Source organism: Myotis nattereri, assembly GCF_964212035.1.
Source record: "Myotis nattereri genome assembly, chromosome: 10".
In the NCBI taxonomy this organism is placed as follows: domain Eukaryota; kingdom Metazoa; phylum Chordata; class Mammalia; order Chiroptera; family Vespertilionidae; genus Myotis; species Myotis nattereri.
In genome coordinates this window covers 46,162,002-46,185,500 of record NC_138085.1, presented here as the reverse complement: position 1 = coordinate 46,185,500, position 23,499 = coordinate 46,162,002, and the positions used below count along the sequence as shown (strand labels likewise).

Here is a 23,499-nt window from a genome sequence, read left to right as displayed (position 1 = left end):
CTCCCTCCTCTGCCTCTTGGAAGCCACCCAACTGGCGAGCAGCCATTCTGGGGACTGTGGGGCCCACCGTGGGGAGGCTGCAGACCCAGCACCCCTGTGCCTGGCGGGGCGGGTCCTGAGACACCCGCTTCCTGCAGATGTCAGCCCGGATCATAAAGGGTCCCCCCAATTGGTTCAGAACTCAGATAGGAAAGAATTACTATTAAATATCAGTAACTGTAAGAGACCAAGCTGACACACAAGAATTTTCCCCTTTCTTCCACACTCTGCTTGTTGTCCAGCTCTCACCCACTCTGCTGTCGATCCGACAACAAGGCCCAGGACTCCCCCGTTATGAGAGTGGGTACCACGTGCCAGGGGCTGGGTACACGTGAACCATCGCAGGTAAAATATCGTCTCCACATCGCACAGAGGCAGGACCTGCTGACCGGCAGTGGCTAACCCAGATGTGGGCACCCTGACCATCAAGCCCCCTGGAGTTCAGTACCCCGCACCCTGCTTCTCACACTCAGGTGAGCCCATTCCAGCGCCGCCTCTGAGAGGAACTGTGTTCACCTCAACGAAAGTACAACCTCACGTCAGAAGGTGCACCCTGTGTGACAGAACCCAGGAGATAAGGGGATGGCGTCACACGATACAAAGGTTCCCAAAGATCTCGGTAAGTACTTCCTGAGTAAGCAGATAAGGGCCCTCAGTATGACTCAGATCTCAGGGGTTAAATTCTTATCCAACACCCACATGACGGTCATCTCTGAGGTTAGAAGCTACCCGAGTGCTGAACCCGGTAACATGCACTCAGCACTGAGATCTCGGGAACCAGTTAACACCTCGCGGTCACCTCTGTGTTAGTCAGCTGGTACCCTCATCCACCCCAGGGCCAGGTTAACAATGTGGAGGAAGTCATTCTGAGAAATGGGGCACACCCAGTTTTCCCGGTATTCGTGAGCCAATCAGAAATGCCCCCGCCTGACCTCCCTAGGCCCAAACAGCCCTTCCCCCCTGCACGGTCAAGTGCAAAGCTTCCCAATCGTGAGGCCGAGGAAGGCCTTTCAAGGTCTCCTAACCGAGTGACGGGTTTGTACAAAGGAGCAGGAAAGCCAGCCAACTTTGAGGTATGCCCACGGCTCCCCGCTTCCCGAGGGCCCTGCTGAGGGTACGGCCTGGCCCAGCGCACAGCCTCCCCTGCCAAACTGCTCGGTGTGGGTCTGGACTCTGGAGAGGAGAGCCTGCCAGAGAGGCTCCACGGGAAGCCAAGGTTGTGTCAAATCTATACTATCAGACAGATCGTGCAAGCGGTGTGACCTGCCGACAAGAGGAATGTCCTATCAGGGCATCTCCAAGAACAGCGAGGGGGAAATACCTCCTACCCACATGCACCGCTGACCTAACTGCTCGTGGTTTCCACTCACAGCCGGAGAGCAGCAGCCACCGAAGCTGGGCGCACGCGCACGCATCCACAAGCAAGATTCTCGAATGTCACTGTTACTTGTGTGCACACGCTCATGACACCTACCCATCTGACAGCTTCTCCTTCGACTCGGAAAGACTGCGGCTGCGTTTTAAACTCGCCTTGCTCTCCGGAGGGTGTCTCTCAACTGTTGCAGGCTTGAACTCGGGAAGAACAACAGCAGAGGCCCTCAGCCCCCCTAAGAGGGACAGCTTCAGCGCCAGGCTTCCCCGAGCCACTGCACTTGCCCGGGTCTCCTCCACAACCCGCCTCCGAGTTTGACAGACTCAGTGTCAGTGCCCATGATGAAAACGATGTCCAAGGAAGAAGTTTGCAACGTAACATGAGGGCCGAAGAAAAGAAAGGTGATGGGATATTATAATGTTAAATATCAGGGTCTCAGCTCCGGCAGACTGGATTTGAATCATTCTCTGCTAATTATAAATTGCATGATTTTGGTCAAGTTAACGTCTAACTCCAGTTTTCATTATCTGCAAAAATGGAGCTGAAATTGTCCTCAGAGTTATTACAAAAATGAAATGAGATTAAACATTCCCATTTTTTAAACTGTTACTGCCGATTACAGAAAAATTATTGATTCTGTTGGTTCTGTATCTGGTCACCTCACTTAACTCCTTACAGAAGTTCACATAGTTTACATAGTGACTTTGGGTTTTTCTCAGTAAATTGTGTTACCCACAAAAGACAGTCTGGCCTCTTTTCCAGTTTTTATACCTTCTTTTTCTTATCTTATTGCAATTTTTGCCAGGGCTTCCAGCATGATGTGGAAAAACAGAGGCGATAGTGGCCCTGCTTGTCTTTTATTTATTTATTTATTTATTGATTGATTGATTGATTGATTGATTTCAGAGAGGAAGGGAGAGATAGAAACATCAATGATGAAAGAGAATCATTGATCAGCTGCCTCCAGCATGCCCCCTACTGAGGATCGAGCCTGCAACCCAGGCATGTATCCTTGGCTGGAATCGAACCTGGGATCCTTCAGTCCGCAGGCCAACACTCTACCCACTGAGCAAAACTGGCTAGGGCACCCTGGCTTGTCTTTTTAAAAAGCACTTTAAAAAATAAATTTCCAATGACTACTGTAAAAACTCACATGTTTTGAGTAATTAACAAGCTTGTGTGACCCTCTAACATGGCAGTAAGCCGAGACAAGACCTTGATAAGGAGAACAGAGAAAGAACAGGAGAGTGGGAAGGGAAGGGAGGTGGAAATGAGAGTTCTGGGTACTGAGATGAAAGGGTGGGCACTGCTAACCTTAGAAACACTGAACAGAGCCCCCATCAGCCTGACCAAATCCACTCTGGTAGTACCAATACCCATCCCTTCCCTGAAGGGTTTTTGGGTTTGGACTGGGTGCTTTGTGGGATGTGGGTTCACAGAAGGTGACATGGGCAGGGCAAGGCCAGGAAGCGTCCCTGAGGAAGGACATTCTAGATGGGTAGACAACCCAGACCAAGACCCAGAGGAAGAAAAAAAGAGGCTCAAATTTATCAGTGAACAACTGATAAACTCCTTTAAACACTGTAAGCTTCCAATGTCTGAACTCTGCAGACATAAGTTGTACTTACTGTCAGAATTCAGATAATTCTCCAGAATTTAATTTAACAAATAAGAGGAAAACCACGGAGCTTCAAAAGTTGATAGACCTTTCTTCTGAAGAACTGACTTGAATGTTATGCTGTCTTGCCAGTAAGTCAAAATCTGAAGTACAAAAGACACTGGGTGGAGGCCGCCTGTTCCCCAAGGTCAGTGCTACCTGTGTGGGCAGGAATTGGTCTGAATGGAGAAAGGGGAGTAGAAGATCAATGCCTAAAGTTAAAGCTGTGGCTGGCTTCCTCCTCTGTTATGGGCATATTTTGTACAATAGGACTTCTTACTCGTGGAAAGTTGGCTATTCTTCCCTGACCTACAGAGGGCCCTTGCGTTGACTGGGAGGTTCTTGAAGAAGCACGTGCATTTGTTCGCGTGCTCTGGGTCCGGGAACGAGCCTCCTTCATTTGGAAGGTGAATCTCTTTGACCAGGGGAAGCTCAAAGAGGGAGGGAAAAAACCAAGAGGCTAAGCCAGGTAAGAAGGCAATTTGCTTAAATTAAGTTACCCATCTGGGATAGGATCCTAGCTGCAGACCAGGGCTTTCTGGGGCATTCTGGGTGGGTCAGACTATACATTTCAAAGTAAAAGAAGTGTTTTCAGGACTATGTGCAACCCCTTTAACTCCCCTGGGTTTTCCTGCTAAATCCTTGATTTTCCAAAAGGGGTTGGGGGGTACAGAACAAAGGCAGCAACAGCTGGCAGACAGTGGCTAGGGGAGAGAAAGGTGTGTCCAGGGCTGATTTTTCAAGGACACTTGGAACTATTAAGGGGCTCCTGGTTTATAGCTTTCCCGAGTAGGACACTCCCACTGAGTGTATCGGTGAGACTACGAGAAGGCTGGTGTTCGTCAGTTTTCTCCTCCCTTCTGGGAGGGAGGCAAGCAAGCAAGTACAGCCACTTGGTCATCCCCGTGTCTCCAGAACACGAGCCGACGGGAGAAAGTGCACAGTGCATGGAGACAAGCCCACTTGGCGGCTACTTCCGGAGGCCAGCGGACCTGGGTGTTTTCAACAGGCATAGGAAAGACAGGTAAGACACTGCTCGAGGAGCCCGACCACAGCATCTGGGGATCACACAGCAATGCCAGGCAAACAGAGCTCAATGCAGAGAGAAGTGGACAACCCTGATGCCAGGCCAGGCTAGGCCATTCGTCTTAGACAAGTTGTTGAACTTCTTTGGGCCTCAGTTTCCTCATGTGTAAGATCAGGGGTGCTACTGGGTGATCTCCAAGGTCTCTCTGGGCCCTAACAATTTCATGTGTAATCCTCCTCCCTCTTCCTAAGAATATGACAGGTCAGAAGGGTTTGTCTAACACTGTTGCTTAGCTGATTGAAGAGCCACCGGATATATGTCAACTATACCTCAATAAACACAAATAATAAAAGTCATCACCATGCCCCCCACCCCCCAAACTGCCAGAGGATTCACTCAGATGATTAAGTAGAATTTCTGCCATCTATAGATGCTGCTATTTTGAATTTTTAAGGATGGATTACTGGGAGTTATGACCACAATTCGTATTATTTTTACTGCAATCCACCACCAAAATAGATCTCGACATCTGATGCATTCTTCCTATAGCAAGGGCTGCTCGTTTTATTTCTTTTAAAAAGTATGCACACACACAGAGTACATATAAATACAAATGTATGCCATTCCTCTCCACCTCGGGCTGGGAGACTAGACTGATCACATAAAACTCTGGGCTGCTTCTGCCTATCAGGAGACAGTGACCTGGATGGCCAAGGGCCCAAAGGCTCCTGGCTCAGGGGGTGTGGACGAGCTGTTGTTTCGAACTCTTCAGCAAAGCATACCTTCTGCTCCGTATCGACCAGACTGACAGGCCGGTGGCCAGTCCCTTTTCCTCTGCTAACCAGGAAGTTACCACCAGGTCTCTGGGAACAGGTAGCACTGGCTCACCTGTCCTGAGGGCCTACATGGGTCTGGTGTCCTGTTTCAAACAGGCAAGCAGAGCAGAAAATCGGCCAGGAACATGCTCTTCTATGGTCCCAGCTAGCAGGCAGTTTGGGCCTAAGAGGCAGCTGCTTGGGGGAAAGAGAGAACTTGGTCCTAGGGCATTATTACCCTCTCTGGGACCCAGGGAATAAAGTGGGCATTCTTTCATTGGGAAAAAAATCCTATGTAATAAAAGGATAATATGCAAATTGACCCGAATGGTGGAACGACCAGAATGACAGCTCAACCAGTCACTATGAGGCGCACTGATCACCTTTCTGGCCTTTTCCCCAGCCGGCAGGCTCCAATCGCCTGATGGCGAGCGGGGAACCGGGGGTGGATGGTGGGGGATGCGGGTGTTGACAGGCCAAGGCCCCTACCCCGCTGGTCACCCCACACACAGAGGGCAACCCACAATGGGGGTGGGGCCGGCAAGCGGACAGGAATGGCCAACCTCTTGGTTCCTCCTCCTGGCTGGCAGGCTCCAATCACTCGATCACTTGATGGGGAGCAGGGAACCGGGGGCGGGGGGCGGCAGGGGGAGGGGCTGGCTGCAGGCAGCTAGGGAAGATGGCCCTGATTGTAGGCCAGGCCTAGGGACTGTACCTGTGCATGAATTTTGTGCACCGGGCCTCTAATAATAAAAAAAAGAGGAAATTTCCACATGTTTAACAAAATTTTATGTGTCTAGATTTTGAAGTCAGGTGAAAGCAAATTTGATATGAAAGGAAAGGACTGATAAGCCACAGCTTTGCTTCACTGGAAGGGCTGAGGGATGGGAGCAGGAAGGCTGGGTTTCAGGTAACCCTGACTATGTTCTCTGTATGAATTAGTAAAATGGAAATAATAGTAGCCTACTATCCACAGCTTAAAAAGATGAGATGACATACGTGTAAACGAAGAAAGACACACATGGACGAGTTAGAGAAATGCCGTTGGCCTTCCTGACATGGAGAGTGTTGCAAAGCTTTTGTTGGACATTAATTGATTTAGTTTAGCCACTGTAAGGTATTACTTTTGAATAAAAAGATCCTCCTCTTACTATGTAATGTGAGCTTGATAACTGTCGTGTGGAAGATAAAGCAGCTCCCATCCATGTGGGTCTCCGCCTGCAGCAGTTATGGGGCACAGGGCTGCCCCTCCCAAACATTTTTGCCTTTCTTAACTAAGCACTGTAGACCAACTTCACTAAATTTTATAGGACTTACATTTCCAACCTATTTTCTCTCCACGTCTCCTCCCCCCACCCCCTTCTGTCCCCATCTCTTCATTCCTTAGGGAGAGACAACAGAAACGTTTCTGATCAGCTTATCTTCTAAAAGGAGGCTGGGGCTTCGAGGAGGAACTGGGGACTGTCTACCTACACAGAGGTCTTAAGCCAGTGCCCTAGTTGACATAGCCATCATTTAGGTGGTTCTTTTGCAACGAAGGGGGACTCTGGTACGCTTGACAGGTAACATTTACTAAAACATATTGAATAAGTATTGCCTTTTCTTACAGTTCTGCGTGAGCAGAGTGTGGAACTGAGTCTCTCTGAGCCTGGGTGATTCATCTGCAGACATGAAGTGCCAGGAGGTCACCTCCCAGGTGGCTGGAGGACAGATGCAGCGATGTATGTGCCAGTGTGGGCGTAGCGCCAGGGCAGCTCCACACCCCAGTTCCTCTCCCTCCCCTCCCCTCCCCTCCCCAGCAGACAGAGACTCAGAAGAAATGTGTCCACCCTGAGGTTTTGTATTCAAAGGATCAAGGGTCACCACTAACTCACAGCAGAACCAAGTTCAGAATCCAGGCAGGCCTCTCCCTCACCTCCAAACTCCGCACTCTCAGGGGTCACACACCACTTCAGCTTTTAAAAACACTCTTCGAAAATCAGTAGGTGAACCCCATTTCATTACAAAATTGGTCGATATGCCTTCAGTTTTAATGTCTGTTAGGGCTGAATTAGGTGGAAAAATTTTGTGGTATTCTGCACTCTTCGGCTTCTGTAAGTGAAACCTAGGTAATTACAAAATTCAATGAATGTTTTTTCTACTTAAGAATGAAAATAAGGACAACTTATAAATACTCAAAAGCCCATCTAGGATAAAACAAAACTGCTGCTCAGTACTTTGGTTTCAACCACTTGCTCTAACCTCGCTTTAGCGAACACCTGGGGTGGAAGGGCGAGGTACCATCGGGGACAACTGCTCTGAACAGCCGGAAGGTAACGATGCAGCTTGTAATAAACAGGATGCCAGGGGGCCAAGCACCGGGCACCGGGCAGGACCAGGTTTTCCAGTTTGGACAAAACATGGCTAGAAACTGATGATGTTCTAAAAGACATGACATTTTTCCTACCTAAAGGAGGACTGCCTACCTAAAGAAATACAGCGAAACACCAACCCCTAATCCAAATACCAGCCTTTTCCAACTGGGTTCTAGGAGGGTTCAGACCTGAACAAAATCATTGAATGACTCTCCTCAATTCTGCAAAGGACATTACATGGTACCATTCTAGGTGCGCAGGACACGTTAACTCATTATATAAGGATGGATTCCTTAAAGTGCTAGGGTGTAATAGAGAAGAATTGATGGAGAAGGGCTGTCCAAATCCCAAAACAGTACTTAGGTGGAAGTAAACCTAGAGGGTGGGAAAACACCACCCAAACCTATACATGTAGGGTAGGCCTTGCTATGGTCAAGCTCTGAGTTGCCATCTTGGGGACCGCAGACTGTAACACCCACTAGGTAGCTCCCAGCCCACCACATGAATGGGTCACATGGGCATGAGCCACATATTTATTCTCTTATCTCCCTTTTCCAACTTGGGTCCAAGAGAACCCTAAGATAGAACTCTTATATTTGGTGGTGGTTTTAAAAAAAATAGAACAGCTGAAAGACTCTAAATATAATTATTCAACAGCGGCAGCGGGGAACTGGGAAGCTGGGCGTGAGTCCCCACTGCCCCTCCACCATGAACTGGATGTGAGATTTTTAAAAAATATATATATTTTATTGATTTTTTACAGAGAGGAAGGGAGAGGGATAGAGAGTTAGAAACATCGATGAGAAACATCCATCAGCTGCCTCCTGTACACTCCCTACTGGGGATATGCCCGCAACCCTGGTACATGCCCTTGACCGGAATCGAACCTGGGACCCTTGAGTCCGCAGGCTGACGCTCTATCCACTGAGCCAAACTGGTTAGGGCTGGATGTGAGATCTTAGGCAAGTCACGCGTCTGAGTCACCTGGAAGAACTCACAATCCCTTCCCATTCCCAGACCTGCAATTCTAAGGAGCTGGCTTTTTAGAGCTGCCCTCGCCACCCAGCAAGGCAAATAAATGTCCAGTAACGCCTGCAGCTTATCTTATCTCTAACGTGCCATTACTTCCACAGTGGACATGCAGCTGCCTAGCACCAGGCAGGGAGGACAGCAGGAAGAGGAGCACTGAGAGCCACAAAAGTCAACCTCTTTAGTCTCTAAACCTCCAGCGGGGGGAGCAAGGATGAGCTGCCATAACTAAGGTGTTCGTCTCGATTCCGCCTTCTCCCTTGACCTCTCACCCACCTTCTGATAAAACCCCTCTCATTCTTAAGAAAAATAAAATAATCAATACACGTATGTATATCACTTAATATCTCAAGTAGCAGTCTCACCCCTCTCCACCTCAGCTTCTCACTCTCCAGAGAAATTAATACACTTTCTACTCCTGTGGCTCTTCTTGTATTTGTCTCCATTTTTTTTTTTCAACCCCATGTGGTTTATGCTATTTTCTGATGTGCAGATTTAGATATTATTTAAGGACTGCTTATTGTGGATGAAGATCGAGCCCTTTTATACACCCTCAAGTATCTTCCTATAAAGCAAATATTTCCCTAATCCCCCCAGCTTTAGAGCCAGAATCCAGCCGCTCGGCACAGTGACAGCTGAAGCACTGACCACACGTGGCCAGATTCTAGGTCGGCTGCTCCAGAAGTATGTGTGCCCTGCAGCTGCATTCTCCAACGATCCTATTAAAACGATCCTTGTCTGCTATGAAGATGCTAATCCCATTTAAAAATTACTTCAGAATTCCGCAGCAGTAAATACACCACCTGGTTTGAACGGACCAAACCCTACACAACAGGGATTTGGGAAATGGTTCTCCAGTGCCAGTCCATTTTCTCTCCTCACTCTGCCCAAGAATCCCTTCCCTGCCGGTTCCAACCCCGCACCTGGAGGGACCTGGGAGGAAGTCAGTTCTAAGTTGGAGAGCAAAGCAGCTCAGCTTATCCACAGAGCCGAACAGCCCAGACCTGAAGTTCACAGGGCCTCCTCCACAGAGACAAAAGCACCACAGCGGGAACAGACTAGTGGGTCTTTCTCTGCCTCTCGTCTCCCAGCTCGGAAGGGACAGAAGGGAGAAGCTGCCGGTCAGACGCAGCAGTGAGAGTGTGCTCTCAGCAGTGTACAGAATGCAAACCTTTGTTGTTGTTTTATGTTCTTTGCATGATTCATCTTACACATTACCAAGTGGCTCAGGCACTGGAATTCCTGGTACCTCCACGTTTAATGCTGGGCACTCCCTTGCCACCAAGGGTCACCCCTTATAACTGAGGTCTCCCTGGAGTGGAGGGGCTGTGAGAGGGCCGTGCCACAAAGGAGAACGCGGACGAGAGGGTAAGAAGCAGCGCGAGGAGCCAACAGCTTAGAGTCGGTGACAAAGCCAGGGCTCCGCTCCTCGCTGTAGACCGAGCACAAAACAGCTGGAAACACGGCACGCAGTCACTGAGATAATCACCCCCTCCCAATGGCTCTCCAAGATAACAAAGCAAATGAATAAAGTAGGAACACCTGTGATTTTACACACTATACAGTCATCCCCACCCAATGCCATCTATAGGGTCTACGACTTAAAGCAAAATGATGTATAACGAAGCCCATTTTACCAGAGGCTGTACCAACAATGCAAGAGTGAAGTTCTTACACTGTCTCGGCGTCGTTATAACAGAATGATGTTGAATGAAACGCATTACTCCGGGCCTGTTAATCTGGGGGTCAGATCACCCATTTATTTATTTATTAGGTATTTATAGAGCAAAGCTTTCTAGGGTTGCAGAGGCTAAAATAATGAATAACTTGCTTCTAATTGGACGAAGATTCATTCACTCAGCAAATAAAAGAGGAAAGCCAAAAAAGGGGGCAGGCTTTTAAGTGGCCTGAGAAATAAGCAGAGTGCTATGGGACTTTAAACAAGAGAGAACAATCATATTTGGTTGAGGGCGAAATACGAGGGCACATGAACGGATAAACAGCCCAAACTCAGAAAGTCGGAATGGTTGCTAATCAAGAGTCTCTGGTGGCGGTACTGGCTGGAAAGATGTGGACACACACCAGGCTGGTGGCAGTGATGTGGACAGGGGAGCCATGGGAAGACTGTGGAGGCCACAGTGTTGGCCACAGGTGCACAGGCAGGACAGGTGTGCATACGTGTGTACATGCGTGCACACACTAAGAAGGGCACGAATTTAACTGAGAAACTGCAACATGGCTGTACCATCCTGAGAAGTCAGGCGGAGAGGCTGCTTGGGGGTTAACCATCAGGGCTGGGAAGTGTGAGCAGGGACAGCCCATGGCTGGTGAGCACCCAGGCCGGACAGCTACCCCTCAGGGAACTGGGCTGCCCCTTCCTCCACCTCCACTCCATTCCCTAAAGCAGAATGTGCATCCATAGACTAACCCCAAGCAACCCCCGAAACAGGGACCCCCTGGCCCCACCAGCAGGAACAGAGGATACGCTCGTGGTTCCTCCAGTGACACCTCTACAGGTGTCCCTACACACATGCTGTTCTCGCAGGAAACTCTCCCGATCCCATCGCAGGCGGTAAGTTACACTCTTTCACTGATAAATGAGTTCTGAGTTCTAAACGCCTGTCTTACCCATAAAAGGTGTTCTTTAAAAAGAAGATTTTAAAATTGATTTTGAGAGCGAGCGGGCACATGGGAAACCTGGTGCGTTAGCCTCGATGATCCTCCTGTCATTACACAGGATGTTTCTAACCGTCAGTGACCCAATGCCTGGGGCTGTCTTGAGAAGGGAGGTACTACTGTTAGCAGTCCCTTCTTTGTAAACAAATGGCACGAAGGCCACTGGTCCTAGACATCAGGCTACACGGAATGCGAGTAATTGGGGCTCCTTCTCCGTGAGTTCCAAGGGTCTGGGAGCAGCAGGGCTGTTCCTACACTTCCTTCCGGGCACTCGGCGGCACCCTACAGCGGCATGCTGATGCCCCGTGGATGAAAGGGCAAAACCAGGAGGACGCTGGCTTCCATCACCCGGCCCCCGCTGCCCTCTCCCGATTCTATAAATCATTCTGGCAGGTAGCTGGGAAGCAGCTGCGGGTGACAGTTCTGCTCTGGAGCACAGGAAGCCACCTTTTAACCCTCCTGCTGTTGTTTGTCTCCCCAAACGTGACAAAGGAACAGATGTAAGCAACATGCCAACTGCTGAGAAGATCTGCTTGGAGCGCTATAGGAAGCCTGCTCAGAGCCACATCACACCAGCCGCTCCAGGGAAGGACGGCTGAGCTCATTTCCTGACACCCCCACGCACGTCAGGCTGGGACCCGCAGGCCGCTCACCATGCACATCCCGGCATCCGCCTTCGCCCCTGTGGCTCCCAGCCTTGAAGCCACTTCCCGAGCCCTGTTCAAATGCCGCCGAGGTCCAGGCGGCCTCCCCACTAGTGGTCTTCTCTGACCTCCCCTACCGTCAAGCCCCTGGTGCAGAGGGCTCCACAGTCTGTGCCAGTCTAAGCCTGTCAGAGCCAAGCTCATCTCTGTTCAAACCACCCTGCTCCCTGAACCAGGGCTGTAGCCTCGCTTTACACACACCTCTGGATTCCCAAAGCAGTTTTTCGAAATCACTAGCTGTGAGGAGTCTATTGGAAAGCACGTTGAAAGGCGTGCAACCAATATTTTAAAATATGAAATAAAAAATTGCTTGTAAAAGATATTCTTGGGACAACTGGGGAACTATTATCCGACAGGAGATTCCTATGAATTTTCTTAGGTATAGGAATGGTGTTGTGCTTGTGTAGAATACCACCTTATTTTTAGGAGGTGGATGCTGAAGTAATTCCAGGTGACTTATTTTTAACCAACCAGCAAAAATATACATGGGGGGGGGGGGGGGAGGGTGCACATCTCTAAATACACATATATGCACAGATACAGCAAATGGGGCAAAATGTCCCAACTGCCAAATCTAGGTGTAGAGCATACAGTGCTCACTGGATTATGCTGTACTTTTCCTATGTGCTTGAAAAGTTTCATAATCAAAAGTAGAAGAAAACAAAACAGCAGAGAGAAAAAACATAATGCAGAGCATGAAGTACAGTCTGGTTTTAGGTGTCCCTGGATGCGTGTGCCCTAGGTTACAACGTAAATGTATTTCATACTGTAGGCCCAGGCCAAGAGTGTGAAAATGCTGCCCTAGAGCTCTTCACTGCACCAGGCACACAGTAGGTGTGCAATGAACTATCTGCTATTTACTTTTAGAAGCCCAGGACTTAAATGAAGAAGCTAGCTGAGAAATCATTTTATCTCCAGTTATATCCCATTAACTCAAGCTGTGTCAAAATATCCAAGCCACTTCCTGCCTTCGCACACTGAGTTCCAACCTCAACTCAGCCTTCAGGCCTTTCTGATCAGTTTAATTACTCATCAGCAAGGCTACTTCTGGTGTTCCCGTCGATGCCAGGGAGGTGGTTGTGTTCCACTCTGAGTAGGGTGACCAGTTGTCCCGGTTTGCCTGGGATTGAGGTGTTTTGTAGGACCAGGGACTTTCAATGCTGAAACTAGGACAGTCCTGGGCAAACCAGGCGGTTGTTCATCCTAAATCCGAGGAAAGACTGTGCGAGAACCTGGGGCAGGTCCGGGAGAGTTGACACTCTCAGGTCATGTGGTGATGTTACCACTGCAACACGAACAACAAAGGCAAAACCCAGCCCAGGAAAAATTGCGACAAGACAGAGATCTCCACGATGGCATCCCTGCTGCAAGAGCACATGCCAAATTGCAGTGTCTCTCATGCCCTTAACCACAACCTCTCCCGAGTACTCACCACTGACCTGGAGAGCAAAGGACACAGAGAACGTACCGTAAAAACGTCGTCATCACCAAGCTCAGCTTCGTTGTGGATGGTGGAAGATGATGTGGTTGAGCCTAAAAAGACAAAAAATAAATGTAATAAAAAGTGTTTTCAAAGAGGGTAAGTCCAGTCCAATCGTTTAAAAGGTAGATTTTAATAAAACCACACCTCCTTCCTTTCGTATGTAGCTCACTAACAGAGATGTTATCTGGGAATTAATGCTTTTAATTTATTCTTCAACTGACCCTTGCCAGGATGCCCCCTAAATGAACTTGGCCGACTGTTGTTCCCAATTAACCCCTTGAACTTCTGCACTGGCTACTAGAGAACAAGCACACAGAGAGGCAACACAGAGGAGGGGCGGTGAGAGCCTGCCCACAGCTCTGCCGTGCAAGGTCAAGACCAGCCTCTGCCAGCGATCCCCCAGGCCCACCAGGGTATAGTAGGGAAAGCACGGGATGGAAAACCCCCAGGTTAGACCCACCACCATCTCACTGTAAACTGGACTTAGCTTTCTAGTCTTTTCAGCTACCAAAGAGGGGGCTTGACTCAACAGCTTGTATGGTCCCCTCCTGTTCTGAAATTCAGGCACTGTTGTCTAAAACCCAGATGGTGGGAGCCACCTTCTAAGCCAGTGGTTCTCAACCTTCCTAATGCCGCGACCCTTTAGTACAGTTCCTCATGTTGTGGTGACGCCCAACCATAACATTATTTTCGTTATTACTTCATAACTGTAATTTTGCTACTGTTAGGAATCGTCATGTAAATATCTGAAATGCAGGATGTATGTTCATTGTTACAAATTGAACATAATTAAAGCATAGTGATTAATCACAAAAACAATATGTAATAATATATATGTTTTCCAATGGTCTTAGGCGACCCCTGTGAAAGGGTCATTTGACCCCCAAAGGGGTCGCGACCCACAGGTTGAGAACCGCTGCTCTAAGCTGATACCAGGGCAATATTGTCTTCTCTTGCAGTACCAGGGTATCAGTGGGTTTTCTGTTTCTGCAGGCCAACATTTAGGCTCAGGTCAGAAAACCGGGTTCATTCCATCATGAAATGGGGGTTCAAGTTATTTACCTTTTCATCTCTTCATTCTGGTATGCAAACCAGTAGAAATTCCCGTCTTTGCCCCATTAATAGTACCCAGTAATGCGTGGATCAGCAAGTGACAGTTAGTGGCCAAAAGGAAAAATATTTAAATTTGCATAAGTGATAGACCAAGAGCAATTTATTTTCTACCTTCTCTTTTTCTTGGTTAAGTCTTTAAAAATATGCATTTAGAAAATATTTTGCTACTATGTAAAATAGAAATTAAAAGAATTGCTCAGAAAGGGAAGAGAGCCTGACCAGCATGGCCCAGTGATTGAGCGTTGACCCACGAACCAGGAGGTCACGGTTCAATTTCCATTGTGGGGCATGCAGATGGCAGCCTATCAATGATTCTCTCTTATCATTGATGTTTCTAGCTCTCTCTCCCTCTCCCTTCCTCTCTGAAATCAATAAAAATATATAAAAAGAAAGGGAAGAGAAATATTTAAATCTCCAGCAAGGAACCCCTGGAGGAAAAATAAGTTCCATAATAAACTCTGCACAATTTGTATTGATCTTTCAGGGTTTTTTCTCTACTATTTAAATTATACTAATCAATCAATATTTAAGGCAAGTTTGATAGAAAACAGCTAAGTAGAGAATACATAGAAAACAATGACATGTGATCAATTTTGTTTATAAATTCAGTAATTAAGTATATGGACATACTGAAAACTGCTATCAGTAATAGAGGAGCTATTTTCTCTCGATACATTTAAAAGATATGTTTGATAACATTTTAATATTTGTTACTTAGGTAAGACCTATGATGTAAACACCAGTTTTCATTGGCTATCACGTGGTTGTAGGTAACAGATTCATGTTTCAGCTATAATTATCTTACTACTGATGTTAAGTAGCTTTTCACTGAAGACTTGCTTTTCTCTCTTCTCACAAATCCATAATGAAGAAAATGACTTCTGAACACTTTTATTTCTTAAACAGATGAAACACACATTCTTTTCTGATTGATTTTTATTTAGTTTTTATAATTAATTCTGAGGTTGGCTTTTGCTTGGTATTTCTTTCTTCATGGTTGTGGTACCAGTGACCCTCTGGTTTGAGAACTGAATGAGTTACAGTGGAGAAGTCGTGTGTTTGCATCTGTGGACTCTAGAAAAGCCCATGAGAATCGATGGCCTAGGACAGTGGTCGGCAAACTGCGGCTCTTTGGCCCCTTGAGTGTGGCTCTTCCACAAAATACCACGTGCGGGCGTGCACGTTCAGTGCGATTGAAACTTTGTGGCCCATGCGCAGAAGTTGATATTTTGTGGAAGAGCCACACTCAAGGGCCAAAGAGCCGCAGTTTGCTGATCACTGGCTAGGAGCCTTCCAGGCCAGGATCAAATGTACATAATGTCTACTAATCACTCACCACAGGGTAAGGCCTAAACCAAACCAGGGCTCCGGGAGTCACAGATCCCTTTCATATTCGGTGGCAGCTGCACACCTGGGCTCTGAGAGCAAAAGGGCAATGGGTAGGCCTGGAGCCCTCTGGGCCCATTTGAATCTATTCTCCATTTTTGAGCCATGACCGATAGACCAAGCCGTTTCAATCGCCAGGGGAAGGTGAACTCCATCAAAAACTCATTCACATGGAAGTCTAGATCTTGTCTTTTCAGAGAAAAGTCTAAAAACCAGTTGGGACCACTTCTTACTCAGAAACCCATACCCCCCCCCCCCCCCCCCCGGTTTTTCACTTTGTAATTGTTTTCCTTGGATGTTCCTAAAGTTTTGGCTCCTAATGACTGACCTGGCCACCAACCCTCTTCCTAATAAACCACAAACATATGATGGTGGACAAGAATGAACAATAACTCAGAAAAGTAACACAGTCCCACTAGGAACGCAGCGACAAACGCAATACCTTCTATAAGGTCTTCGATGGCTTTCCTCACTCCCCTGTCAAAGGCGCGAGCATCGGCAGGACTTTGGAAAGTAAGTCCAAACTTCCTATTGTCGACCTTCCAATGATGAAAGGTTGGGTTGGCTTTGGTGTAGACCAAGTCCTTTCTTACATAGCATTCCAATACCACCTGAAGGATTGAAACACACAGGCTGGTTAACTTGTGAAACAGTCATGCTGGTGTTTGGTTACAAAACTCTAACTGGGAACTGTCCATCTTTGGTGGCAACTAATGAAAACCCTCCTCTCCTGCCTTCAGGTATCTGTGAGTCTCTCCATTGGAAAGGCCTTTGCTTGCCTCTGTGGACCATCCATCTACTCTTTATTGACCTGTCCCCCTACCCCACCCCCCAACCCCCTTCCCTTTGGCGATCCCACTGTACTGTGGTACTCCTTCTCATTCCACTTCATCTCATTCCTCTTCCTCACTCCCTGATTGGGGGGCACTAAGCTGGGGTCCAGGTCTTGGGGCTTTGCTCTGTTCCAGGTGACTGATTCCATGCCAGGGCCTTTGTATTAGTGGCTCTCAACTGTCCCTCCTCTGTCCTAATGGGTGTTTCCTGGTGACCTCAAATCCAACATGTTGAAAAACTAACTTAATCTGCTCTGAAATTTCTGCCACTAGCTTCCTCTTCCAACTTCCCCACATCTAGCAATGCCAATCCCTCTTTGTTCATTCTCTTTGGTTTAAAATCTCCGCGGTTACCTTTGCCTCTTCTGCTTTCTCTGCCCCCTGTATTATTAATCACCAAGTCCGTTTCATTTTTCCTTCAATATCTTTTATATAAATTCATTCAAGTTGCTACTACCCTGATCTGGGTCTCTATTAACCCTTTATCTGCATTATTAGAACAATCTCCAGGTTTCTAGCCATTTCGCTTCAGAACTGCCTTTAACTAAGCTATAGCTTTGCATAGATTGTCTCAGACTCTTGGTTTTTTTTTATCTCTGAAATGGAAATAACACTAATAGTATCAGTGTGAACATATACAGCATAAAAGCAGCATTGCAATCATGTGAATGTAAATTCCCTTCTTTATGCACAAAAAAATCTCTAAAATATCAACAATATTTATCAACAATATTTATTCCTATGTACACCAAAATAATTTTGCTAAGTGTTATTAATAGCTTTGATTTTGTTCTGGTGAAGCTCTTCACTGAGCCAAATGAAATCTTACTAAGAGAAGGGAAAGAGTAAAGGCCTGCCTAAATTAGTATAAATTCAAATTCGAGACTATTCTTAAATGAGTTCAGGTTTCAAGGATACATCTAAGCACACTAAGAAATTAAGTGCTGCCTACTAAATGTTCCCTAACTTCTAGACAGATGAGAACAACAGTCAAATTGGTATATCAAGTAGCAGTCCCAAGCAGTTAACTTTATTACATTGTATTGAAAGAAGACAACAGTCTTTTCATACAGTTCTATTTATGATTAAAATGCTTATTATGGCCGTTTCCCCCTAAGAATAGTGCAACGGTTAAATGTCAGCCCAGCCCCATTCCTAATTGGGGAAATCCAAATAACCAAGGCTTTAGCTAACAAATGTTATCTATTTTAGAATTTAATAGTCTCAATTCAAGGTCTCAAAATAAACTTTTTGTAAAAACAAAGACTTCCAGTTTCTCCATATTTTTAGGGTGAAAAAATTAGTCTTTGGTTGACATTTTCCAAGTTTAAGATTATTATTATTATTTTTTTAATATATTTTGATTTTTTACAGAGAGGAAGGGAGAGAGATAGAGAGTTAGAAACATCGAGGAGAGAGAAACATCGATCAGCTGCCTCCTGCACATCTCCTACTGGGGATATGCCCACAACCCAGGTACATGCCCTTGACCGGAATCGAACCTGGGACCCTTCAGTCCGCAGGCCGACGCTCTATCCACTGAGTCAAACCGGTTTTGGCCCAAGTTTAAGATTATTACAACTGTACATTTTCTTACAGAAGTTTCAAAAAAAATGACATCATTACATATCTAAGTTTAATGACAAAAATGAAAAAGTTCAGATGCTTTCATCTTACCAACAGGTACTAGTATAGTCCCTCTAATGAAGTTTAGGCATTAACTTAAAACTCAAAATATCTTTTTAGCCTGGCCGGCGTGGCTCAGTGGTTGAGCATTGACCTATAAACCAGGAGATCATGGCTCGATTCCTGGTCAGGGCACATGCCTGGGCTGCGGGCTGGATCTCCATTGTGGGGTGTGCAGGAGGCAGCCGATCAATGATTCTCTCTCATTGATGCTCCTATCTCTCACTCCCTCTCCTTTCCTCTCTGAAATCAATAAAAATATATCTAAAAATAAAAATATATTAAAAATTATTGAAGCTTGACCCTTGAATGGACATCTTTTGTGTGATGAAGTGGAAGTACACATAATTGGATTCTCATCTCTGCTTCTGCGTCCAGTCTGCTGTCATGTTACTGGGGTTGCAGTATATGAAGAAAGCCTGGCTTTGCGCAAATGCGGTTGGGAAAGGGAAGAGGATTTCTAACAGCCTTTTCACTTCTGCTGCACAGGGAAGAATGACAACTGTCTCAAGGAAAAGCACTAGCGCAATTAACTACTTCAGTTGTGAGTTGACCTGCCTGCTTTTTTCATGGGTTTCCTTGAAAGAACCACTGACAGATGAACTACGGTTACTCAAACGTGTGTATTTGGCAGATCTTTTCTTTAATATGAGCACAGTGAGCCTGTCACTTCCAGGAAAACAACTAGAGTTATTTGTTGCCAATAATAAAATTTGAACTTTCAAGCGAAAGAATTGTGGACAGCTCCCCAACACTGCAAGACGTTTCAAATGAGATTAGTGGTGACATTGTGATTTTTGGATACGGTTGGGTGAAATGTACCAACATTTGGAAGATCTGCTTAAATCATTATTTTCCAAATGACCAATGCATGAATGTTACAAAACCAAGAGTGAGTAAAAGATGTCATCAGAGTGAAAGATAAACCAGTGGATTTTATTGTAAGAGTATGAAAAATTCATTGATATGGCTTCAGATTTCACATTCATAAAACTCTACAAGCCAAGTTTTGGTGTAGTATCAAAAAAGTATACCTATAATTATCTGAAAAGATTAAAGTACTTCTCCCTTTTCCAACTACCAACCTGTGTGAGGCTGGATTTTATTCAACCAAAACAACATACTGCAAGAGACTGAAAGCAGGAGTCGACACCAGAATCCAGCCATTTCCCATTAGCCTGATATTAAAGAGATCTGCAAAAGCAAAATAATACTACCCTTCTATTTTTTATTCTGCAAAACAGTTATATAGTTAGCTCTCATAAAGAATGCCACCTATGCTAAAACTGCTACTTAAGATTAAAAAAATTTTCAGTTTGAATTTCTAAAATGGTAAATATTAGCAGCTATACCTCACAGCGTCAAAAGATTTTTGGGGTCCTCGATAAATTTTCAGTGCAAAGGGAGCCCGAGACCAAAAATGCTCGAGAACTGTTGTTGTCCACAAATCTTTGCGGGCGAGTCTATTTTTACAGGACAGGGCTCAGGTGTAAAACTGCCAGGTAAAAAGGTATGTACCTTTAAAACCAACCGATATCCTGCCACACTGCCTTTCGAAGAGCCCTGCCAGCTGGAGCTCCCACCAGACGGGAGCGCTCCCACCTGCACACGGGGACGAATGGAATGATCAACCTTTTAGCTTTTGTGGTTCATTTTCATAAGGTGGTTCTCACAGGATTTGTTTCAGGAGTAAACTCCTCTAACCCATCTCAAATAAGATTGAACCCAGAAATTTTCAATTTACATATAATTGCTCAGGAAAACTTGACTGTCTCCAACTTACAAAAAATGATCCCAAACACCTTGTGAACGGATGTCTGGGACCCAGACTTGCCATAAAACAGTAGCAGTTGAGTTCACAGGCCTCAACATATTAATTCAACACCAACAAAAACCAATGTTTTGAATTTTAGAACTGCACATTGGAAAAGCTATTGACAACACGGTTTCTGTCAGAAAAAGCACTTCCTGTCCTAGCTGGAATACTGGGGATTCTGATACCATCCATCCACTCTGTTCCAAAAATGATCTCCACTCTTTCCTCCAAATCCCACCATTTAGGGGTGTGTGTGTGTTTTCCTTCAACAACCCACCTTCCACAGGGACTCATACTCTGCACTAGGTGGGAGTGCTGCTTACGGAAGCGTGGAGGCCAAAAGAGGAGGCACCATATCTCCGGGGGGTGGGAGGGTGAGGAGTGGGGTGTGAAGGTGGTGGTGGTGGTGGTGGTGGTGTGTGTGTTGTGGGACAGGGCAGAGGGAGGGAGTAAAGTACCACTGAGTATAGAAGTCCAGAATTTCCTAGAGTGTGGCATAGGTAAGGTGAGGGATGCGAAGATGGAGTAGCATAATTGGGTGTGTGATTTAAATACTAGTGGATATAAAAGTCCAGAAGCGTAGAGTCAGAATGCAGAGGGTCAGGAAGGGGACAGAGTGACGGAGAAACATGATTGGGGAGAGGGGGAGGCACACAATCCTTTCACAACGGAAGCCGGCCCGCAAGCAGGACTGCCCTGCTGCTGTGCGGAGTTAGTAAGAAGGGACCAGGTTTTGGCTTCACAAGGAAATGGTTCCCAATGCTGGCTCTGCTGAGGCTGTGTGCCTAGACCAGCCGTGGGCAAACTACGGCCCGCAGGCTGGATCGGCCCGTTTGAAATGAATAAAACTAAAAAAAAAAAAAAAAGACCGTACCCTTTTATGTAATGATGTTTACTTTGAATTTATATTAGTTCACACACACTCCATCCATGCTTTTGATCCGGCCCTCCGGTCCAGTTTAAGAACCCATTGTGGCCCTCGAGTCAAAAAGTTTGCCCACCCCTGGCCTAGACAGAGGAAATGCGTCACTTCTTCGAGCACCGAGCTCCCACAATGTGGACATAATAGTATTGCTTCCTACAGCATGTTGCAGGGATTTAACTGAGGTGATTTACATAAGGGCCCTGAACAAAACCGCAAAGGTTTATTATGTATGTCAGTGGTAAGATACAAGTTTATAAATGTATTTATAAAATGAAGGCGTTGGATGAGACAAGCTAAAGGCCATTTTAGATTGACATATTCTATGACAAACCATAGAAATACCAGGGGAAAAAAAAAACCATCTAAAATAATATAACCATTCAGGTAAGATAATCTGTTAACACAAAAGTAGTAACAATAAAAAGGGTAAAAGGGGGAAAACTTTTCTTTCAAAATTTTTGTAGAAAAAGAACACCAACTAAAATAAAAAGGCAACAAATGTGTCAGATGAAGATTAATATCCTTCTGATACCAGAGGGCATACATACACATGAAGGAGAAAAGCAAGGTCCCAATAGATCAAACATCATTAACAGATAATTTAGTTGTCACTGTTTAACAAACAGAAAAACATTAGCTCTCATCAGATACCACTGATAATCTGTCAAATTGGTGAAGATGTTAAGTATCTGATCCTTGTTGTGTTTAGGATATTCTCATAATGATCGCAGCTCTTCGTACAATAATCAAAAGTCATAAAAATGTGACCCTTAAGTTATTCCAAGGAAATAAAAATGTGGAAAATGCAGGTAGGTATCTACAGATGCAGAGAGGTAATCCTAGGGGAGGGAGCCAGGGGGAAGAACCTCAATATCTGACACTAAGGAAATTGTCAAATAAACAAAAATAATCAACCTGATAACAGCAACATGGAAAGTTGCTTATAATAATGTTAGGGCAAAACCAAAGACGAGCAGAACTGTTCATGAGTTAGGATTATGGCTAGTAAAAATAAAAATATGCATGAAGAGGAAAAGCTGCATCAGAGCTAAATAAAGGTGGTTGTGCACATGCGACTTTGGCTCAGTTTTGGGGTCAGAGTGACAGAGTAGCAAATACTGGTTCCAGACTCCAAGATGAGTCACCAAGAACAAGCAGTCTTTCCGAATCTTAATTTCTTCAGGTCTGACTGCACAGGCTACAAGGACACAATGATGCAACCTAACTGCAGAGCTAGCACAGGGTCAATGCTGTATAAAGGGTAGTTATTTTATATTGATAGTGTGGTTATACTGCCTTTACTGTGACTATCTTATAAACGAGAATGTTTAATTATTTGACTATCATGTAGAAAATTTCTTAAATAGACATATTTTCATTTATTTTATTTTTAGAGATGAATCAAGTGTGAAAGCAGCATTTCTATGAATCCATATATAATATTTACAAATTGTTCTGTCTTATTTCATAACTTTTAAAACAATAAGTGTTTGTAAAATATTATATCTGTACACTTAGCACCTCATCAACTCAACAGACACCACAGGAAAGGGCTTCAGGTGTACCACTGACATGCTCTGCAGTCTCTGTGTTTTCTCTGTTGAGATCCTGTACCACCTGGCACACTCTGAGTCATCTGATGGCTTTTGAGCGTATACTCCATGATTAAGTACAGATAGCGGCAGCTTTCTTCCAGGTTCACACCACCCATTACAAATAGCGTTATCCCGGCTGGCATGGCTCAGTGGTTGAGCGTCGACCTATGAACCAGGAGGTCACAGTTTGATATCCGGTCAGAGCACATGCCCAGGTTGTGGGCTTGATCGCCAAGGTGCTGCTTGCAGGAGGCAGCCGATCAATGATTCTCTCTCATTACTGATGTGTCTATCTTTCTCTCCTTCTCACTTCCTCTTTGAAATCAATAAAAAATTTTTTTTTTTAAATAGCTTTAGACATTCAATTTCCCTTCATAATATAGAATTGGACATCCAAGTTCTTTCATGCAACTGACTGAATGGATTATCCATGTGCCCACCCCTGTGAGGTCATGATTACACTTCAAAGCGTGTGTGTGTGTGTGTGTGTGTGTATATATACATGTATATGTATATATATATATATTTTTTTTTTTTGACCAATACAAAAGTTTATTTAACAAAAGTTCAATGTGAAAATGGACTCTATTTTTATATTGTAGTAAAACAGGTGCTGTGGAGAGGGGACATGTGGAAGCAGTTGATTTCTCTGGCAACTATAGCCATTCTTCATACTCGTTCCAAGGCTTATAACATGCTGATACTATTTCCTCGTATTACCACCATCCCAATATTGTTCTGTTGCCCACCAGTTGCCATCTCCACACATTCATCTATCACAAGATTCATAAAGGGATCAAATCCCCATAATATTCCTTGGACATGTCTGCCACCATTTAATTTCAAGGATAACTGCTTGTCCATACATTGTTTTAACTCGGGAGGGTGAGCTTTGCTCATGGTGGCCAAGTGAGCTCAAAGATACTTCCAAAACGTATATTTTTAAGCACGTAGAATTAGTATGGAAGTGTGATACCACTACTTTTTGT

At 45.4% G+C, this 23,499-nt stretch overlaps 2 protein-coding genes across 2 annotated transcripts in view; both read right to left on the bottom strand.

The window, feature by feature from the left end:
* SPRED2 (sprouty related EVH1 domain containing 2) overlaps positions 1–23,499 on the bottom strand; it is a 115,281-nt gene that overhangs the window by 7,176 nt on the left and 84,606 nt on the right. Inside the window, exons 3-4 of the mRNA XM_081100507.1 lie at positions 16,098–16,266; positions 13,142–13,206 (exon numbers count right to left, since the gene is read on the bottom strand). Of these exons, the coding sequence (XP_080956633.1) occupies positions 13,142–13,206; positions 16,098–16,266 (234 nt within the window). The remainder of the gene's footprint in view (positions 1–13,141; positions 13,207–16,097; positions 16,267–23,499) is intronic.
* On the bottom strand, positions 23,198–23,410 carry LOC308525709 (small nuclear ribonucleoprotein G-like; the record flags this gene model as incomplete). Its single annotated transcript, XM_081100508.1, has 1 exon — positions 23,198–23,410. The coding sequence occupies one exon, from the start codon at positions 23,408–23,410 to the stop codon at positions 23,198–23,200; it is 213 nt and encodes a 70-aa protein (XP_080956634.1).